The sequence below is a fragment of the Monomorium pharaonis genome, chromosome 9 (assembly GCF_013373865.1).
Source record: "Monomorium pharaonis isolate MP-MQ-018 chromosome 9, ASM1337386v2, whole genome shotgun sequence".
In the NCBI taxonomy this organism is placed as follows: Eukaryota; Metazoa; Arthropoda; class Insecta; order Hymenoptera; family Formicidae; genus Monomorium; species Monomorium pharaonis.
Genome location: NC_050475.1, coordinates 472,951 through 492,806, shown reverse-complemented (window position 1 = coordinate 492,806; position 19,856 = coordinate 472,951). Strand labels below are relative to the sequence as shown.

Here is a 19,856-nt window from a genome sequence, read left to right as displayed (position 1 = left end):
GTCTTTTTTAAAAAAACATCACATATTAAACGTTTACCATGTAAAATAAAGTCGTCTATTTTTCATACTATAAATAGAAATGAACAATGAAGAATGATCAAATGCTATTGAGAAATTAATGCGTAATCGATTAGATGTTGGCTATACAATTGGTTATTAAAATTCATAGTGCAAACATGAACACACTATTTTTAAGTTGCTAAATAAGTTAAAAGTTAAAATTATCCATGCTGTTTGTCCTATTTGACATTTCATAATGTCATATTTATAATTGCAAATTAAATGAGAAGATGAGATTATTTTTGTTTTAAAATACAAATACATACCCAGTATTCACTGTTAACCCTCAATCCCTATCGTGTTTGTCGGCATCCTCTATCTCTACCTATAGGTCGTTTTCATCTTAGCCCTTTTTTCTTCAAAATCTGAAAAAAATCATGTATACTCTTTAAACATTTCTCTTTAAGAAACTATTATTATATTATCCCTGTCCAAATTTTAATATGTATTTTTTAATAAACAATAAGAAAAATCAGTAAAAAAGTTAATTTTTTTAGAAATATATAGCAATGGTAAAAATTTTAGAAAAAAAATTTTTTTAATCAGTTTCTGGAAGGAAAAAAGTTCCTTTTTATGGGAAAAAAAAAATGTCTGATCGACGTAGAATAAAAGCAAATATCCAATTTCAACATATAAAAATTGGAATTTTTCGAGGATAATGAATAGCGTTGTAAAATAAGGAAACATTAATAAATCAATTTTTTTTCGGTTTAAAGTTTTAACAAATTATTATTTAATACATAGTAAAAATACAAAATTTTGTTATAACAATAGAAAAAGAACAGTTTAAAAACAGTCGCGACAGCAATTTAAACGATGATTATCGCAAACGGGTTTGTTGCATCAAGCACAACATTGATTGGTCTTTTTATCATTTTTATATAAACAATAAAAACATCTTTTTCTTTTTTAAATTTATTAGTTAATGTCCAATCTTCCCAATATTTGCCGAATGCTCAATTTTATTGGTCTACTTAAAGTATTCTGGATTTATAACCTCCTAATAAATTGTAGATGTTCAAATATTATCAATTTAAAATATATACATAATTATGTTTTAAAATGCATGTACGTGTCCGAAAATACTTAATTAACAAAAAATGTTTTTTTTTTTCGAAAAGTCATTTTTACTTACGTAATCCCTACCTATAGGTCGAAAACGTCCTATTTGAATTGGTAAGAAACCTGGCTGGTGTTTGGAGTAGAACAAACGGGCTGGCCTTTTGCACTGAAGACCCTGCCTCCCCAAAGTTTTTTTTATATACAACTTTGATGACAACTAGCATCGCGGTTGTACGAAAAATTAGGGATAGTAGTTTTAAGCAGGATGAAAATGACCCATAGGTAGGAATTGAGGGTTAATATCGTATGTCAATTTATTTAAAAAATCACTTTAAAGCGCATAAAACACAAAGAGTCTTCAACACAATGTATTTATTTCTATTAAATTTTATATTTAGTCATATATATGTGTATACGTATATATACATATATATACATACATTAATTTTTAAATTAAACGCTTACTTATTATTTTTTTTATTAAAAAGTTAATTGTGTAATATATGATTTAGAGTAAAAGAATTAATTGTACAAATTTTACAGCTTAAAAAATAAATATTCTGTCTTAATAAATGTTAAATAGCATTAGTATTAATTTTTCGGAAATTAAGATAAATTACACCATCTAGTGGTGCTGTCATGGCTCCTTTTGGATCAATTACCACTGGTATCGTGGTTTTTTCGCATGGTGTTACCTCATATTTGTTTAAGATTTGAAGCAGCGTTAGCTTAACTTGCAAAAGCCCGAAACGGTTCCCTACAAAATATATGACAATGTATAATATTCTCTATTAAGTTAGCGAACAAAGAATGGAAGAAATTAAAAATTATATTTTTATATATTAAGATCAGTTTCTCTCACCAATGCACGCATGTGGACCTTCTCCAAATGGGAAATAGACACAAGTCGGTCTCTTACTTTTATTCTCCTCATTAAATCGCTCCGGATCGAATTTATTGGGATTGGGAAAATATTGCGGATCATAGTGTAGACCAAGCATTGATATGTAAACTGGTGTACCCTTCTCAATTACGAGATTAAACTCTGGCACTTCATAAGTATGTTTAGCCATGCGATTTAGATATCCCAATGATGGATACATTCTCAAAGTTTCAGAGACCACCATATCGAGATACGGTAACGACCATGTCTAGTAATAAAAAAATTAAAGCATTATTATTAAATTGACAATTAATTTAATGATGAGAGGTAGCATACCACGTCGTATGTAATTTTTCCATTGGTTTTGTTGAGTGCCTCGTGAATTTCTTTTCGCAGAGTATTTTGAATTTCGGGCTGCACCGCAAGTTCATATAACGTGAAAGCCGTGGTCGTTGAAGAAGTTTCAAAACCAGCTACGAAAAAACTAGCTGCTTGCGCTAAAAGATCATCGCCATCGAACGCTAAAATTGAGTTTATTTGTCATTTTTTGTAGATTTCCATTACTTGTTGCAATTTGCATTATCACAGAATTGTTAATCAGATCTGTCAATTAATCTAATTTATCGTTAATTCCATTAAATTCCACTTTCTATTCGTTTTTATTAAATATAATTTTTTTTTAATGTCTGCGTAAACTTGGAGTTTTGTAATTTGCTTACTGAAATCTTTCATATCTTTATCATTGTTATTGTTTCTGATTTCGATAAGGATATCGATGAGATCATTCCTCTTTATACCAGATTTCATACGTTCAGTGAGCGTCTCCCAAAAAACTTTACGCAGGAACTTCGTCGGCTGTCTGCCAAGCATCTTTACTCGTGTTAAACGGACTAAAGTTGGAAGAAAAAATATCGCGAGCATCTCCAAGCCACGAATTGTATTATAGTTAAATATCATTTTCCCGTATTTGCGAAACTCTGCATTTGGATCTTTGAACGAATTCACGTTGAGTCCATAAGCAGTGCTGCCGATTATATCCGTAGCAAATCTGGCGGTTAAATCTCTCACCTCCATCGTCTTTCCATCACCTGCCATTAAGTGGTTTGATTTGTTTATCTATGAATATCTTACATACTCTTTTTCTACGTATTCATCAATGTAATTCTCTACAGATAACAATAACTTTTGCTCTAACATCAGATATATATTTTAATATTTCAGCAAAGTTTGATTTAATTTTAGTAATGTTACAAATTTAATTGTATATAAATATAATATTTTATTCAACACTCACCTTCTAACTGCAGTGAATCGAGATGTTCATCTAAATTTTTTGCGCATACTAACATCAACTCAAACATTTTCTTCATTTTACCAGACGTGAAGAACGGTGTTAGTTTTGTTCTTATCATCTTCCAGGTTGGATTTCTTATAAAAAAGAGATTTGCGTAACCTATGCGGTCTGCCGGATCTGCCGTATTATATCGATCGGAGAAATTATTGAAATCTGTCACTAAAATGTTTTTTACGAGTTCGCGATTGCGAACCAACAAGAATGGTTTGTCCAATATGTAGAAGCCTACGTATGGTAGGTCCTTCGTTTCATCATAGAGTTCCTTTAAGAAATATGCCGGTGCTTTCTGCAGAAATAGACACTCCTTGAAATTGCCAAAGAAAGGTGTTGGTGTTATTTCCAAAATACCTCGTTTCTTCCAGTATTTGAAATTGCGCGTCATATAAAGGTAGGCTGTTATGACGAGAGTCATAAGAATTATCATGCCGTCCAGGCCCCAGTAAGCCGTTAGGAGTGCCATTTTGCAATTGCTCTATAAAAATATTCTTTTTTACGCTTTCGTGAAAGTAGAAGACATTATGCCTCAATGATTTACAACCGGTTTAATAAGTTACTTTAAATCAAAATGTTAAAGTAACGATTCGGTGCACTGAACGTGACTAATTGTAAGGCACGCAAGGAGATTCCGAGGGTGCGGAAAGTGCAAATAAACGAATATTGCGAGGCAAAGACGAGAGGCACAAAACTTAAGCAGTAAGAAAATAATATTTGAGTTCTTACTGCTTACTGCTTAAGTCGATTGAAATTGGTTAATGACTTGTTCTTTTTTGTATACCGCTCACAAAAGAAACAAATATGAAGCGTACCAAAACGTAGTAGTTTTATAATAAAACTTGCCAGTTTGATCGAGAAATAAAGTTCTTGAACACGAAAATATAATATGAGAACTGTTTATGAGATTCTCACCGTCAAATGAAAAAATTCAGATTATTTTTTTAATTACAATACGAACTTTTTAATGCAATTACGACAGTCTTTAAAAGTTACCAAAATGAAATATATGTTCAATCGAAGTGAAAAAATAAATAAACTTCAGCGTCGCATGCACGCAGCTGTATTTATGCATATTGCAACTTCCCTTCTACTTCTACTTTGTTTTCTTTGTAAAAACCCAAGATTATACACACAACTGTTAATTATTTTTCATGACATTCAAGATATCTGTATCGTTATATCCGTACGTCAAGAGATGTCATTTTCATAATTATCTTTAATGGCCTTTTAACAGAAAATCGGTAAACATTAATCTGCCACGTGCAAATTTGTTTTGATGACACTGGAAAATAAAACTGGTGTTCTTTTTATTGTATTGTAAGAGTAAAAAGTCATTTTTGATGTATTTTTGTCTGTTAAACATCAATTCGTTGTCCAAATTTAGTTTAACTATTTCGTTGAAATTTTAAGCTAATCAAATGTAAATGATAAATTTGTATTCCATGGATAAAAATACATAAAAATCTATTTAGTTGTTGAGATATAGAAACTTCGTTGTCTAGGGTAATCACTATAACATTATATAACACCTCTCAAAAAGGATTTTTTTTCACTTAATAAGAATAGTAGGCCGATCTTCCCCAAAGGCTTGCAGAGGATCTTTGACTCGGCTAAACCGTGGTACTGTGGCCCTGATCAAGGCCAGAAATCCAACTGGGGAATTTGAAGAAGAAGAAGAAAGGATTTCTGATACCAAGACAAATAATATTCTTAACATAATCTTATTGCAATCTCATATAGTATAAAAATAAAACAAGGTAAAGATTAAATTAGAAATTTCTATCTTCATATCGGTTATTCTTAAATCTAGAATATCATAAAATTTATTAAATTTACTAAATCATTCTAAGAAAATTAATAAAATAGTATCAAAAGTTATTTTATTCTAGATTTAAAAACTTTCCATTTAAGAAATAAAATATTCCTTCTTTGATAATAAATATGATTGGCGCTATATCGATCCTATTTTATGATAGATCGAAGAGTAATAGCATTAGGTCCAGACATTTTTTCTGTGGGTGCATCAAGGGCAATTTTTAATTTTAACTTTAATTTAATTCGCGATTTATTACACATAGAAAGAAAAATTAGATTAGACTAGGGAAATTAAATTGTGCAACTAGAAATTTTGATACATTTGCTGGTTGAATTATCAATTAAATTAATTGGAGTTTAATCAAAGTTATTCATAACTGTTTATTATAAAAAATCAATGTGCAATGTGCCAAAAAACGCGTATAATTTTTTAATAAAGTGCATTTTGCCACGTTGCGACGTCGACACAGGGATTTATCGATCTGCCGAAACTTAGAAAACATTCGCACATTCACAAATAAATCGTCTCTTGATAAACTTAATTAGTTCGCAGTACATTTTACTTTGAACTGTTACTTACAATCAGCCTGCAAAAACTTAATTGATGGAAATTCGGTTATTTTCAGAGTCAATTGTTTCGGTATGACAAAGATACTAAACGCGTGAAGATTCCAAGAACGCGTTAATTTTAGTACATTAAAGATTAAATGAACATTACAAGACAAAAAGAACGTCAAGTGAAGTATCGAATATAAAACAGAGTTTTTGAAAATCAGAATATATTAATACGAATTGTTTAATGCTCTCACACCGTCGAGTAAAAAAATACGAAATATTAAAAAACTACAATACGAAAATTTTAATTCGACAATTTCCACACGTTACTAAAGTGCAATAAACTGCAGCATCATGCACGTGTATTTATGCATTATAACTTCCCCTTCACTTCTACATTGTTTGTCCCCATTATATTAACGTTCGTTATTATTTCAATGTAGGCCTCAGATTACATACTTTCCATTACTGTTCAAGGTATATATCCTGCCCGTCAAGAGACCTATATTTCCATAATTATTCTTAATTGTCTTGTTAGAAAACTAGCAACATTAACTCGGAAAATAACTCGATTTGTGTTTTAATAATCGCTTCGTAATGTAGAGTGTCAATTCGAATTCTCATTATCTTAAATTATAATTTATTACATATAGAAAGAAAGATCAAATTAAGGATAACAAATTATACAATCAAAAATTTTTAATAATGGTTTAATTATTGCCGATTAAATTAATTGGAATTTGATCATAGTTGTTTGCCATAAAAACTTAATGTACATACCAATATTCAAGCACGTGTTATTTTCTACATAAAATATTTATAGAATCTAGCATCTTGTGTCACGGATGCATAAAAGTTTCATCGATTAAGCAATTTTAATAATAATAATAATTTTATAATTAACTCGTAATATTTATATACTATTTTCGAGCAAAATTTAATGTACACACAGTAAGATTTTTTTGCGATTAATTTTATTCTTTTCCTATCGTTATTTATCTTTTTTTATTTGTACTTATCTGCATTTTTTTCAATAACAGATTTATTCGAGATAAGTCTTTATTTTTTTAGTACACTCAAAAAAATAATCTTGTAATTTCAACAAAAATTATATGTGTGTAAAAATTGGCTGAGGTAAATAAATAATTAGCAAATACAGTCATAAGTATATGTATTGCACAAGGTATATATATTGCACTTCAATCTAACTGATAGAATCAGAATTTACAAACGCGACAGCAAAAATCCTAGCAGATACAAAATTAGCGATACATTTTGGTTGTGACATTAAGAAATCTGTATCAGTAAAAAATTTTTTTGGGTGTAACCCATAGTTTAACCATAATTGTGTCAGCAGTTACAATTATTTTCTCTATGAGAAATAGTTGCAACTCTCAGGAATTTATTGAATCGATGCTTATCGCTTGCAATATTTATTATGATATTAAACTTCTTATCATTTATAACATATTCGTAGTTTTCGGGGCCCATGATATGATGCGCTTGTAACACAATAAAAAAATTTCTTCTTAAGATATTGTTGTTATTCAGCAGACTAACTCCTTATTCTTTCGCAAAATTAATTTCTGGAAAGAATTCTAAAGCTTTGCATAAATGTGTCACACAAAAATTCAGTCCAAAATTAATCAGATAAACTAAATTATTTAAATGCATTGTTTTTTATGCAATTTATTATATAAATATATATCTATTTTGTTATTAGTTTCTTCTTGTATTCTTTTATGATTTAAATATTGATAATCTTGTTAGAAATAAAAAATTTTTTTCAATTTTTAAATTAATTTTATTATCTCTCTTACTTCTGTTACATTCACAGTACTCATAGAGATATCATTTTGTGCTTAGAGATATCATAAATTGCGCCGCTGATTTAGGAAATGACAAGGAAATGGTGTATTAAATAGCATGACTGTAACTTTTCCTTACAGAAAGATTAGTTACTTCTTGTTTGACTGGTTTATGTTATTTACATAATTATGAATAAATTTGATATTTTTTCGTTCTAAGATACAATTTATATTGTGGGAAAAATAAAACAATTTAAACAGAAAAAAATTTTTTTAACGTATTTGCGTATACATCGTGATTAAACTAAATTAAAAAAATAATAATAATAAATAAAAATAAATAAATAAATAAGATTTTCTTGGCTATATACTTTGCATGATAAGTTAAACTTTGTCAGTATTTGTTCAGTACAATTTTTATAAAAAATTTTATTAAAAAATTAATGTCCGCTTTTACTTACAAGAGAACCTCGCAAACTCGAAAATTCTAATCTTAATGAAACTTGGCATAAATGTAGAGGGGTAAATACATAAATTTAGAAATTTTTAGTTGATGCTTATAAACTTTAAAGGGTTGAAACCATCCTTTAAAAATTGAGTTTTTGCTTTTTCTCGTAAACTAAACAAAATATAAAAAAATGTTTCATACAAAAGTTTTACAGTAAAGAAAAAAAATTTTTTTTAAATTTTTTTGAAAAAATAAATAACAGTTAAATAGAGGTATTTATACTGTAAAACTTTTATATGAAACATTTTTTTATATTTTGTTTAGTTTACAAGATATATTACATATTGAAATTGCATAAATAAGTAAATGTAATAAAAACATAATAAAGAATATAAATATAATAATAAATGTATTTATGATTTGTGAGCGTATGCTAATACTTATTCACGTCTAAGAAACGTCTATATCTATGTTTAATTTTATAAATTTCGGAGACGTAAACAAGATTAGTTCGTCATTATCAACTATAATAAGAACCTAAAAAACGTTGCGTGAAAGATCCGCTATCGACATAATACTTATTAGCGTTTTTCAAATTTTAATTGCTTATACTTTGTTTATTTATATTATATAATAATTAAATTGATAAAAATAATTTATAATAATTAAATTGATAAAAATAATTATATAATAATTAAATTGATAAAAATAATTTTTATACGCTGGTATTATCGTTTAGGAATTATGTATATTGTGAAGCTAAGTTCGTTTATCTAATCTCGTGCGAGATAACGACTAAATAACCAAATGAGATAAAAGATTTGTGTATCACAACAATACGTTATGATAAGAAAAAAATTTGCTTTTGCGAATGAGAATTGTACAAAATAGTACATCGAAAGCTATTAATATGATGCTTATTGTTTTGAATTATAATATATCATTGTTTATGCATGTTGTAAACTAAATTAGAATGTTGACTCATATTGTGTAAAAGAATTCTCGAATTTTCCAGAAATTTTCAAAGTTTCAAGTAAGATTTTATAGTAATCTATAATATACTTATATAATAATATGCTATACTAAATTTTCTTTTAGTATTACTCAAAATAAATTTTTAATTTTTAACATTTTTCTCGCAATACAATTATCTGCACCTATATCTCGAAAAGAATCAGTCGCCACAAAATATTAAACCCTATTATACCCTTATGATAATTTCTACTTATATTATTTTGAATGCAAAGATTTTTAATAAAGAAGAAGAAAAGGAATTAATTCTTAATTTTATAAACTTATATATTTTAAATCACAAGAATAATTATGTTAATTGCACACTTATTGATTAAAATTATTTATTATATTTAGTTTTTTCTTAATATTTACATTAAATAATAATAATAAGATTAAAGCAACAATAATAAACATTTTCAAATTTTTTCTATAATTAAACTAAAAATATAAATAATTGTATTAAAGATTTGATTCTCAATTTTCATTGTATCTTATTTGTTATTTCATTATATCTTAAAACTTGTACGTTTAAAAATATATTTAAAATACTGATTTTTAAAATATTAAAATAAAGATTTCAAGCATTTAAAAATATTTACATACAAGTTTTATAACTTATGCATTTGAAATATCGGGCAAAATTTCTTTGGCTTAAAAGCAGTCAAATTTTAATTAGCATGCTATCAATTTTAATGAAGTTTTTGGATATTGAGATGTAAGCCTCCACCCAATGGCGACGTCAGCGGAGCTTTTGGATCAAGAACCATTGGTATTAGAGTTTTCTCACATGGTGTCACTTCGTATTTGCTCAAGATTGTAATGATTCCAAGTTTTGTTTGTAACAGTCCCATACGAGCGCCTGTGGTATATGTAACAGTACATATATGTGAAACATTTCACAATATTTTTATAATTAAAAAATATGTAAAATAAATGACATTAATAAAATGCCATGTAATGTTATCTGTTCGTGATATTATAATTAAGATTGCAAGTTCCCTAAATATAGAAGTGGACTGATTATTAAATATATTGTGTATATGTAATTACTTGTAGATAAATATTTGTGATTTCTATATAACAAAGCCAAAAAATTGAATTTGTGCTTTAGATGACTAATTTGTGATTTAATAACTGTTTGATAATTTGTTATTTTTATTAGAATTTCCGTAATTTAAAATCAATGTCCTCACCTATACATATACGTGGACCCTCTCCAAATGGAATATAGGCACATGACGGAATATTACGTTTATTCTCTTCGCTAAATCGCTCCGGATCATATTTTTCCGGATCAGGAAAGTATTCCGGGTCATAGTGTATGCCAAGCATCGAAATATAAACTGGCGTACCTTTTTCGAGAACTAAATCGGAATTTGGCACCTTGTAAGTTTCCACTGTTAAGCGATCTAGAAATGCCAACGGCGGATACATTCTCAAAGTTTCGGACACTACCATGTCGAGATATTGCAGTGAACAAACCTGATAAAATAAATATTTTAAGCTGGCTTGGTAATGACGTTAAAATTCATTTGTCTTATTCATGACATTTTTTCACTGTAAAAAAATAATGTACGGTCTTTGCATTACCATGTCATATGTGATTTTGCCGTCGGTTTCATGGAGCGCATCAAGAATTTCTTTTCTGAGTCTATCTTGTATTTCGGAACGTATCGCGAGTTCATACAAAGAGAAAGCCATTACTGTTGAAGAGGTCTCATAACCAGCTGTGAAAAAAACAGCCGCTTGCGCTACTAGATCGTCTCCTTCAAATTCTAAAATTTAATTTATATTTTTTAATTATATTTTAATAATATTTTAATTTATATTTTTCAAAATTGTTTTACCATAATTTATTTCTAGCTGTAAAAATCGTTACTCAAACAAATTAAATGGGTATTGTTTTTTAGGTGTAAATTGAAAAATATGTGCATTAAAAATGTTTGAACAATTATTTGCTTACTAAATCCACCTCCAATGTCCTGATCTTTATAAGTTTCTTTCAGTTCAATAAGCGTATCAATGAGATCATTTCTCTTTTCACCAGAATTCATACGTTCAGAGAGAGTCTCCCAAAGAACTTTACGCAAGAACTTTGTGGCATCCTTGCCAAATGCTTTCATACCGGTCCAACGAACCAGAGTTGGAAAAAATAAGATCGAGAGAAGTTCGAAACCGCGGAAAATGTCAAACTCAAAAATCATTCTACCATATTTTCGGAATTCGGCATCTGGATTATTCAATGAGTTCACATTAAGTCCGTAGGCAGTAATACCAACTATGTCCGTAGCAAATTTGGCGGTTAAATCTTTCATTTCCATGTCCATTCCTTTTCCTACCGTCAACATATCGATTTAATGTTGTCGTTCCAATGATTTGATAGTAATAGTGATTTTTATGTCCATCGACATTTGATGTAGTTTCATAAATTCAGCCCTTACCTTCCAATTTCAGCGAGTCAAGATGCGTATCGAGATTTTTACCACATTCTAACATTAGTTCAAACATCTTTTTAAGCTTGCCAGACGTGAAGGTTGGTGTCAACTTTGTTCTTAAAGTCTTCCAAGCTGGATTTTTAATAAAGAAGAGATTGGCATAACCTAGACGATCATTAATATCAGGCGAGGTATGTCGATCAGCGAAGTAGTTGAAGTCCTTTATTAGAACGCTTTTAACGAGCTCCCGATCGCGAACCATCAAGCACGGCTTATCTAATAAGTAAAGTCCAATGTAGGGCATTCCTTTCCCTTGATCATACAAATCTTTCATAAGATATCCAGGATTTTTCTTCATAAACATGATATCCGAGAAATTGCCAAAAATTGGTGTCGGTGGCACTTCAAAAACGCCTCGTTTCTTCCAGTAGTTGTATTTACGTGTCATGTAAAGATAGACAGTTACAACGAGAGTCATTAGAACTATTATGCCATCCAGGCCCCAGTAAGCCGTTATGAGTGCCATTGTCCACTTTGCCTAATAAAAAAACCCCCATATTTATTTCTAAAAAATAAATAGTAATACGCGCGCGCGATTAAATCGTAACGTAGATACTATTTAGTTGTTTATTAAATTATATTAAATATCCGGAGAATCTTTGAACACACACAGATTAATTATATACACGCATATATTGAGCATTACACTCAGAAAAAAACATAGCTAATTTGACTCAATTTTTTAACACAATTAAATCTTTTTCAAATATTTATATATTTAAATTAATAAATACTCTTTTAAAAAAATTTAATCGAGTCGAAAAATTTAGTTAAATTAAATTAACTATTTTTTTTTCAATGTAATGTAGATATTAATTAAAGTCACAGATTCAATTTTAAATTTTATAATTTTTATGATTTTAAAAGTTACAATTTTAATTTAAAAAAATTGTAAGCGCGTATATTAATTAAAGACATCAAAACTCCCAAGTATTTAACTTGAATTTGTAAAATTTAATAAATACTCGATTATCACAAAAAAGATATCACACCATTAATTAACCGTCAAAATTTAAGATAGTAGATTTAATGATAAAAATTTTTATTTAAATTCCTCTTTATATACATCTTTATCAGATGAAATATAGAAACTCACGTAAATCAAACGTCGTCTGCCAGTTGTAAGAACTAAATGAACATTTCTCTGTCAGAATGCGGGGTATATACACTTTCGAGCATCATAATTTCCCCTATTTTTTGCCTGTTTTCGTCCAGTAAGATATGTCACAATGAATATGCGACTTTCTTGAGTAATTACAATGATAATAATGATAACGTAATTTATCGACGCTATATGTATAGTATACTCGAAAGGATTCGAGTCTCTCTGTAATTTAAAATGATCATTTGATTTCACTTCTGTATCTACCAATCTGTAAATAGTAATTGAGTTCTCGTCATTAGTGCACATCTGTTAATAAAACGCGTGTAAAGTTGCATTATCATGTCTCTATATTATACCCTATGGTTCGTATATAATTACATCCTTGAGGTTCACGTGTACTTGTATAATTACATTAATCATCTGACTGAAAGAACTATAGCTTTGATACTGAGTTGTTCATTTTGTTTATCACAAATTTGTATCGTTACAGAAGCACCTATTAAAATTTTTTAAAATATTTTGTTTTGTTTTAGATAAGATTAATATTCTTATACCGCAAAAGGTTAATATATGTAACAGAAACAGCGTAAATTAAGGAGGATCATGCACGATGCTCTAATCAATTGCTTGAACCGTTTATTTAATTAATTATAAATCTTTTTTTAATCCTTTTTCTTTCGAGACATAAAAAAGAAATCTTTTATATTTGTGATTATTAAATTCTGTTTATTATTGTATATTTTTACGTTTCAACATTATTAAAAACAAAATTAGTCATTTAAATATTTATTATGTCTTTATAAATTTAAAATTCCAATAATTTTATTTAACATAAAAATATTTGTATTTAAATTTTATTATAGACCTTGTTTACTCCTTTTAAGTCTGTTTTTTTACTCATTTGGTTTAAGTCTTTTAATCATATCTTCTTTCGAAAGATGTTATGTAATTCAAATCAATGATAAATGTTTGCGCTTGATAAAATAGATTGATAAAATGGATTTTAAAATCTGTCAAAAAAGATATGATTAAAAGTAGACTTAAACCAGACGAATAAATAAGGCCTATATCAAAACTTAAATACAAATGTTTTCATATTAAAAATGTTTAAATTGAACAAAACGTTCAGAAAAATATTTTGTTTTTGTCAGCCATTTGATAAAATCTTGAGGCTCTATTTTTTTATTAAACATCTGACTAATTTAACTAAATATTTTTATCAGTATACTATATTTACACATAATACAAGTTATTAATTTAAGTACTCATTATATTCCAAAATTCAAATGTAATTATTATTTACCGAATTATGAAAAATAACTTTTTCGTACTTCGGCCGGTTGCCGAATAGTTTTGACGGATATCCGGTATAATTCCAGATTGAGTTTTAACCTTTTCATGACCAGTACATACGCTGTACCACAAACGTTACTTGCCTTAACTGCCCGGAAAATTCCCGATCTCGCCTTTATTGGTTGAATTAGGTTCTGATCTTGCTTTAAACGGCCGAAAAATTCCCGATCTTGCTTTCAATGTCAACATTAATTTCTAATTTAGCTTTGACTGACCGGAAAATTTCCGAACTCGTCTATATTGAATCAGCTTTTAATTTTGCCTTGTCCGGTCGGAAAATTCTTAATTTCGTTTTTATTGTGTCATTCTTTTGTATTTTAGTCTATTTTAGATTCAATACAGCGTAACACTGGTTGTAAAAGGGTTAAAATTCAATTTGTAATCTAATAGCTAAAAAAATCATATCGAACTGTTCCAAAATGCATTTTGTACATAAAAACTCATATTTTTCGATGCTGTCATCAGAATTTTAAGAAACAATTCTGGATCACTACAAGAAAATGAGCTGTGCCAAAAACGTTATTTTTAACACATTTAAACTCAAATACAAACAATTATAAAGAACTCGTTAGTGCTAAGCAAAAATAATACAATAAACAAGTCAATATATCGAGCCAAAACAAAATTTCCCTAATATGTTATAATTTATTTATAATTCTCTAATATGTTATAATTATTAAATAAACATTATATAATTATAAACGCGACTAATAACACTGTGTTGAAAAATGTTCAATTTTAACGTTTCGACTATACTTAGTCCTCATCAGTCATAATAAATTACCAATATGTGTGAACTTAAACATAAATGAAATAATGGACACGAAAATATTAACCAGTTTATTAAACAGTTAAAACAGGTAACCATAAAACGGTGCATTTCGCATTATAAATGTCATAATAAGTAAAAATGTGAACCAATAAGTAATACGATTAAATGAATAATAAAATGAAAAATAATGAAAATTTTTTTCCCGTGGGATTTCATATTAAATTAAATCTATTACGGTTTTCATATTAAATTAAATCTATAAGATCAAAAACAATAAAAAACGTGTAATGAATAACATAAACTGATATTGTAGAAAACTGTAAACTTATATATGTTAATCACAAATCTTAGGAACATAATATTAAAACGAGCAACAATACACAAGGTATTCGACAAAGCGCTAAAGTGTAACGTTCGGTAGTCAGAGGCAGAAAAATTGAACATTTTTCAACACAGTGTTATTAGTCGCGTTTATAATTATATAATGTTTAGTTAACAAATTACAACTTATTAGAGAAATTTTGTTTAGGCTCGATATATTGACCTGTTTATTGTATTATTTTTGTTAAACTCAAATATCTCAAAATCCTGACGTAATGAGAAAATTCTGAAATTGGATTCGGATTCAATGAAAAAAATACGTCGTAAGTGTCTTTTGAATCTTAATAAATCGGAATTTGCAAAGAGACTTATATTATCTAAGTAAGCCATATTTTTATTACTATTAATATAGTGCAATGTTTCACTTTTGAAATATAAGAAGATATCGTTTTAAAAACTCTAAGATTGTATTGATGAGTTTCCTCTAAATATTATTTTTCTCATAAATGCTGCAGAAAAATTATAAAATATCTTATCATATAATGCGTCCATGTCTAAATAATTACTATGCATTTTCAAGTAAAAAAATTTTACATTCGCAAAAATAAATTATTTAAATAATTTATGTTACTATCTATTTCAACAATATTGCAATTGGAGCTATCTGTAAAATATGTATCTAATCTTTCTGATTATTTAAATTATTTTTTATAATGACTTATAAGATTGACATTAGTAAGATTATGCTCTACATATTAATATGTACTATTAAATACATATTAAATATAAAATACTATGACATACTTATAGAAATAATATATTTTTAAAATTTCTTCATCGATTTGAGTCACAGGAAAATAGTAATACGTCACATTTACAATCACAACTTGTAGCGTTCACAGTTATTGATTAATAAAACATCATTAATAAACATGTGTGCCATTAATGCAATTATCATAAAAGGTGACAAGAACAGGTTTTATTGCGCATAACTCATGATGTCAATCGTGCGGAATGCTGTGTGCAATCAATAGTACGCAATTGATAGAGTCCTATTTAAAAACATTATTCTATTTTCAATGAGGATTAAGTTGCATCGAGTTGAACGTATGCGACGTCAATAAATGTACTACTGTAAATTATAACTTAATACATTTCCATTTTACTATCAGATGTAGCAAAAAACAACATATTAAAAACAAGAGATATTTATAAAAATATAAAATAAGGTAAAGAAAGATAAATTTTCTTTACTTGTATCTTTAAACTATTTTAATGTTAATCAATTTTGTGTCATATAACAAGATTTCAGACATTGTCTAATCATGATTATATATTCAATGTTCATGTTATAATATTATAATAATTAATAAAAAATATTATAACAATTAGGAAAATGCACGTCTTCTCGCGAATGATCGATCAGTCGATTGTACGTTACGAAAAGATATTTCCAGCCAAATTTGAAGGAAATCGTATTTTGCGTTTAGGCGTGAAGCGCCAAAAACGATAAAAATTAATTTAAAAAATATTTATAACAATTAGGAAAATGCACGTCCTCTCGCGAATGATCGATCAGTCGACTGTACGTTACTGGAAGATATTTCCAGCCAAATTTGGAGGAAATCGTACATTGCGTTTAAACGTGAGATACAAAAAACGATGAAAATTAATTATTTAAATATTTATAACATTTAAACAAATGCATGTCATCTCGCGAATGATCGATCAGTCGACTGTACGTTACTGGAAGATATTTCCAGCCAAATTTGGAGGAAATCGTACATTGCGTTTAAACGTGAGACACAAAAAACGATGAAAATTAATTATTTAAATATTTATAACATTTAGGCAAATGCATGTCATCTCGCGAATGATCGATCAGTCGACTGTACGTTACTGGAAGATATTTCCAGCCAAATTTGGAGGAAATCGTACATTGCGTTTAAACGTGAGACACAAAAAACGATGAAAATTTATTATTTAAATATTTATAACATTTAAACAAATGCATGTCATCTCGCGAATGATCGATCAGTCGACTGTACGTTACTGGAAGATATTTCCAGCCAAATTTGGAGGAAATCGTACATTGCGTTTAAACGTGAGACACAAAAAACGATGAAAATTAATTATTTAAATATTTATAACATTTAGGCAAATGTATGTCATCTCGCGAATGATCGATCAGTCGACTGTACGTTACTGGAAGATATTTCCAGCCAAATTTGGAGGAAATCGTACATTGCGTTTAAACGTGAGACACAAAAAACGATGAAAATTAATTATTTAAATATTTATAACATTTAGGCAAATGCATGTCATCTCGCGAATGATCGATCAGTCGACTGTACGTTACTGGAAGATATTTCCAGCCAAATTTGGAGGAAATCGTACATTGCGTTTAAACGTGAGACACAAAAAACGATGAAAATTTATTATTTAAATATTTATAACATTTAAACAAATGCATGTCATCTCGCGAATGATCGATCAGTCGACTGTACGTTACTGGAAGATATTTCCAGCCAAATTTGGAGGAAATCGTACATTGCGTTTAAACGTGAGACACAAAAAACGATGAAAATTAATTATTTAAATATTTATAACATTTAGGCAAATGTATGTCATCTCGCGAATGATCGATCAGTCGACTGTACGTTACTGGAAGATATTTCCAGCCAAATTTGGAGGAAATCGTACATTGCGTTTAAACGTGAGACACAAAAAACGATGAAAATTAATTATTTAAATATTTATAACATTTAGGCAAATGCATGTCATCTCGCGAATGATCGATCAGTCGACTGTACGTTACTGGAAGATATTTCCAGCCAAATTTGGAGGAAATCGTACATTGCGTTTAAACGTGAGACACAAAAAACGATGAAAATTTATTATTTAAATATTTATAACATTTAAACAAATGCATGTCATCTCGCGAATGATCGATCAGTCGACTGTACGTTACTGGAAGATATTTCCAGCCAAATTTGGAGGAAATCGTACATTGCGTTTAAACGTGAGACACAAAAAACGATGAAAATTAATTATTTAAATATTTATAACATTTAGGCAAATGCATGTCATCTCGCGAATGATCGATCAGTCGACTGTACGTTACTGGAAGATATTTCCAGCCAAATTTGGAGGAAATCGTACATTGCGTTTAAACGTGAGACACAAAAAACGATGAAAATTAATTATTTAAATATTTATAACATTTAAACAAATGCATGTCATCTCGCGAATGATCGATCAGTCGACTGTACGTTACTGGAAGATATTTCCAGCCAAATTTGGAGAAAATCGTACATTGCGTTTAAACGTGAGACACAAAAAACGATGAAAATTAATTATTTAAATATTTATAACATTTAGGCAAATGCATGTCATCTCGCGAATGATTGATCAGTCGACTGTACGTTACTGGAAGATATTTCCAGCCAAATTTGGAGAAAATCGTACATTGCGTTTAAACGTGAGACACAAAAAACGATATAAATTAATTTTTTAAATATTTATAACAATTAGGCAAATGCACGTCATCTCGCGAATGATCGATCATTCAATTGTACGTTACGGAAAGATATTTTTAGCCAAATTTTATGGAAATCGTATTTTGCGTTTAGGCGTGAGGCGCAAAAAACGATAAAATATAGTTTAAAAAATTTATAACATTTGGTAAATTACAAGTCTTGTCGCAAGTGATCGATTGTGTATTATAATAACTAAACCTTATGCAAATTTTTCGAAGTTTCTTAAAAATCTCATAACCAGGAAATTTTTAACGTCTGATTGTATAATATTCCCTGGAATCTTTGGCTGCTAGCTTCAGCTACATTCTATCGCAACGTATCACGTGACAAGAATGATTCTCGCAACAAATTCAGCGAAGGCGGATTACGAAGCGCTTTTAGTGTAACTATTATGCAATCACGCGGGAATAAAACGTGATGTATCCAGTTTTTATGGCTACAAAATGTCAATCATGTGGTTCTTTTTACATTCAAATCGTCGTATGACGCTCAGAAACGGCGACTCAACCACTTTTTGCGCCGCGTCATTATTATAAAATACTATATAATTAGTAAATAAAGATATTAACAAGATAACTCCACTCGTGCAGTCATAAAAAATGTAGCACGTTATCGACTTAATCATTATACGAATTCATTAATTTGATTTTTTTTTCTTTAGAGAAAAAATATTCAAAATATGTATATTGAACTCAAACCGACACTCAAAAAATCAATTAGGCATATAATAAAGCTTCTTTTCCGAGAAGCTGAATGTTCTCTTGTACGACTAACTTTGTGTTGCTAATTTATCGGCTGTATTAAATCTTTTATCTAAATCAAATCTTCATCTAAAAATAATTTAATTTAAATAAGCAAAAGCAATAAATTATCGACATGCATGCGAAACATGCGCTTGTTGTATTTCAAGACAAGGTTTCGTATGCTATTTTCTGCTTGTTTTGTTCACATACGAGCTAAGTTTCAATTCACAGCAGCTTCGAAGCATATCGACTTAAATATTGACGTGATTGGTTAAATTGCCATTCGTGAGAGCTCGCATTTTTCAGATCTACATGTAAGTAAGTCCGATGCATACGAATCAGTATACACAGAGTGTCTCAAAACGTTCCAATTAGATACATTCCAATTAGATCAAAACATCTTGCAATTAGATATTAAATTCATGAAATGCATAAAATTTAACAATTACTTGAAAGAGTATAAAAAAAATTTTTTTTTTAACTAACCAGAAGATTTCTTCAAAAATAAAGTTTATTTTGATAAAAATTTTATTTT

General features: G+C 28.7%; 1 protein-coding gene across 1 annotated transcript; it reads right to left on the bottom strand.

The window, feature by feature from the left end:
- Positions 1–1,665: 1,665 nt before the first annotated feature.
- Positions 1,666–12,689, bottom strand: LOC105838891. The gene is made up of 11 exons (XM_036292097.1): positions 12,585–12,689; positions 11,435–11,966; positions 10,957–11,328; positions 10,584–10,768; positions 10,187–10,475; positions 9,686–9,852; positions 3,300–3,831; positions 2,725–3,093; positions 2,342–2,526; positions 1,985–2,273; positions 1,666–1,879 (listed from the first exon to the last, which is right to left on the bottom strand). Exons 2-11 carry the CDS (start codon positions 11,952–11,954, stop codon positions 1,698–1,700), a joined length of 3,090 nt encoding a protein of 1,029 aa, XP_036147990.1. The 5' UTR covers positions 11,955–11,966; positions 12,585–12,689; the 3' UTR covers positions 1,666–1,697.
- Between the last annotated feature and the right edge of the window lie 7,167 nt (positions 12,690–19,856).

Excerpts from the sequence above, each read along its gene's own strand:
- LOC105838891 (XM_036292097.1), bottom strand. The coding sequence starts at position 11,954 with ATGGCACTCATAACGGCTTACTGGGGCCTGGATGGCATAATAGTTCTA. Across the intron at positions 9,853-10,186 it reads GGGTCCACGTATATGTATAG|GCGCTCGTATGGGACTGTTA; the intron begins GTGAGGACATTG and ends CATATACCACAG. Across the intron at positions 2,527-2,724 it reads TAAAGATATGAAAGATTTCA|CGTTCGATGGCGATGATCTT; the intron begins GTAAGCAAATTA and ends ACTCAATTTTAG.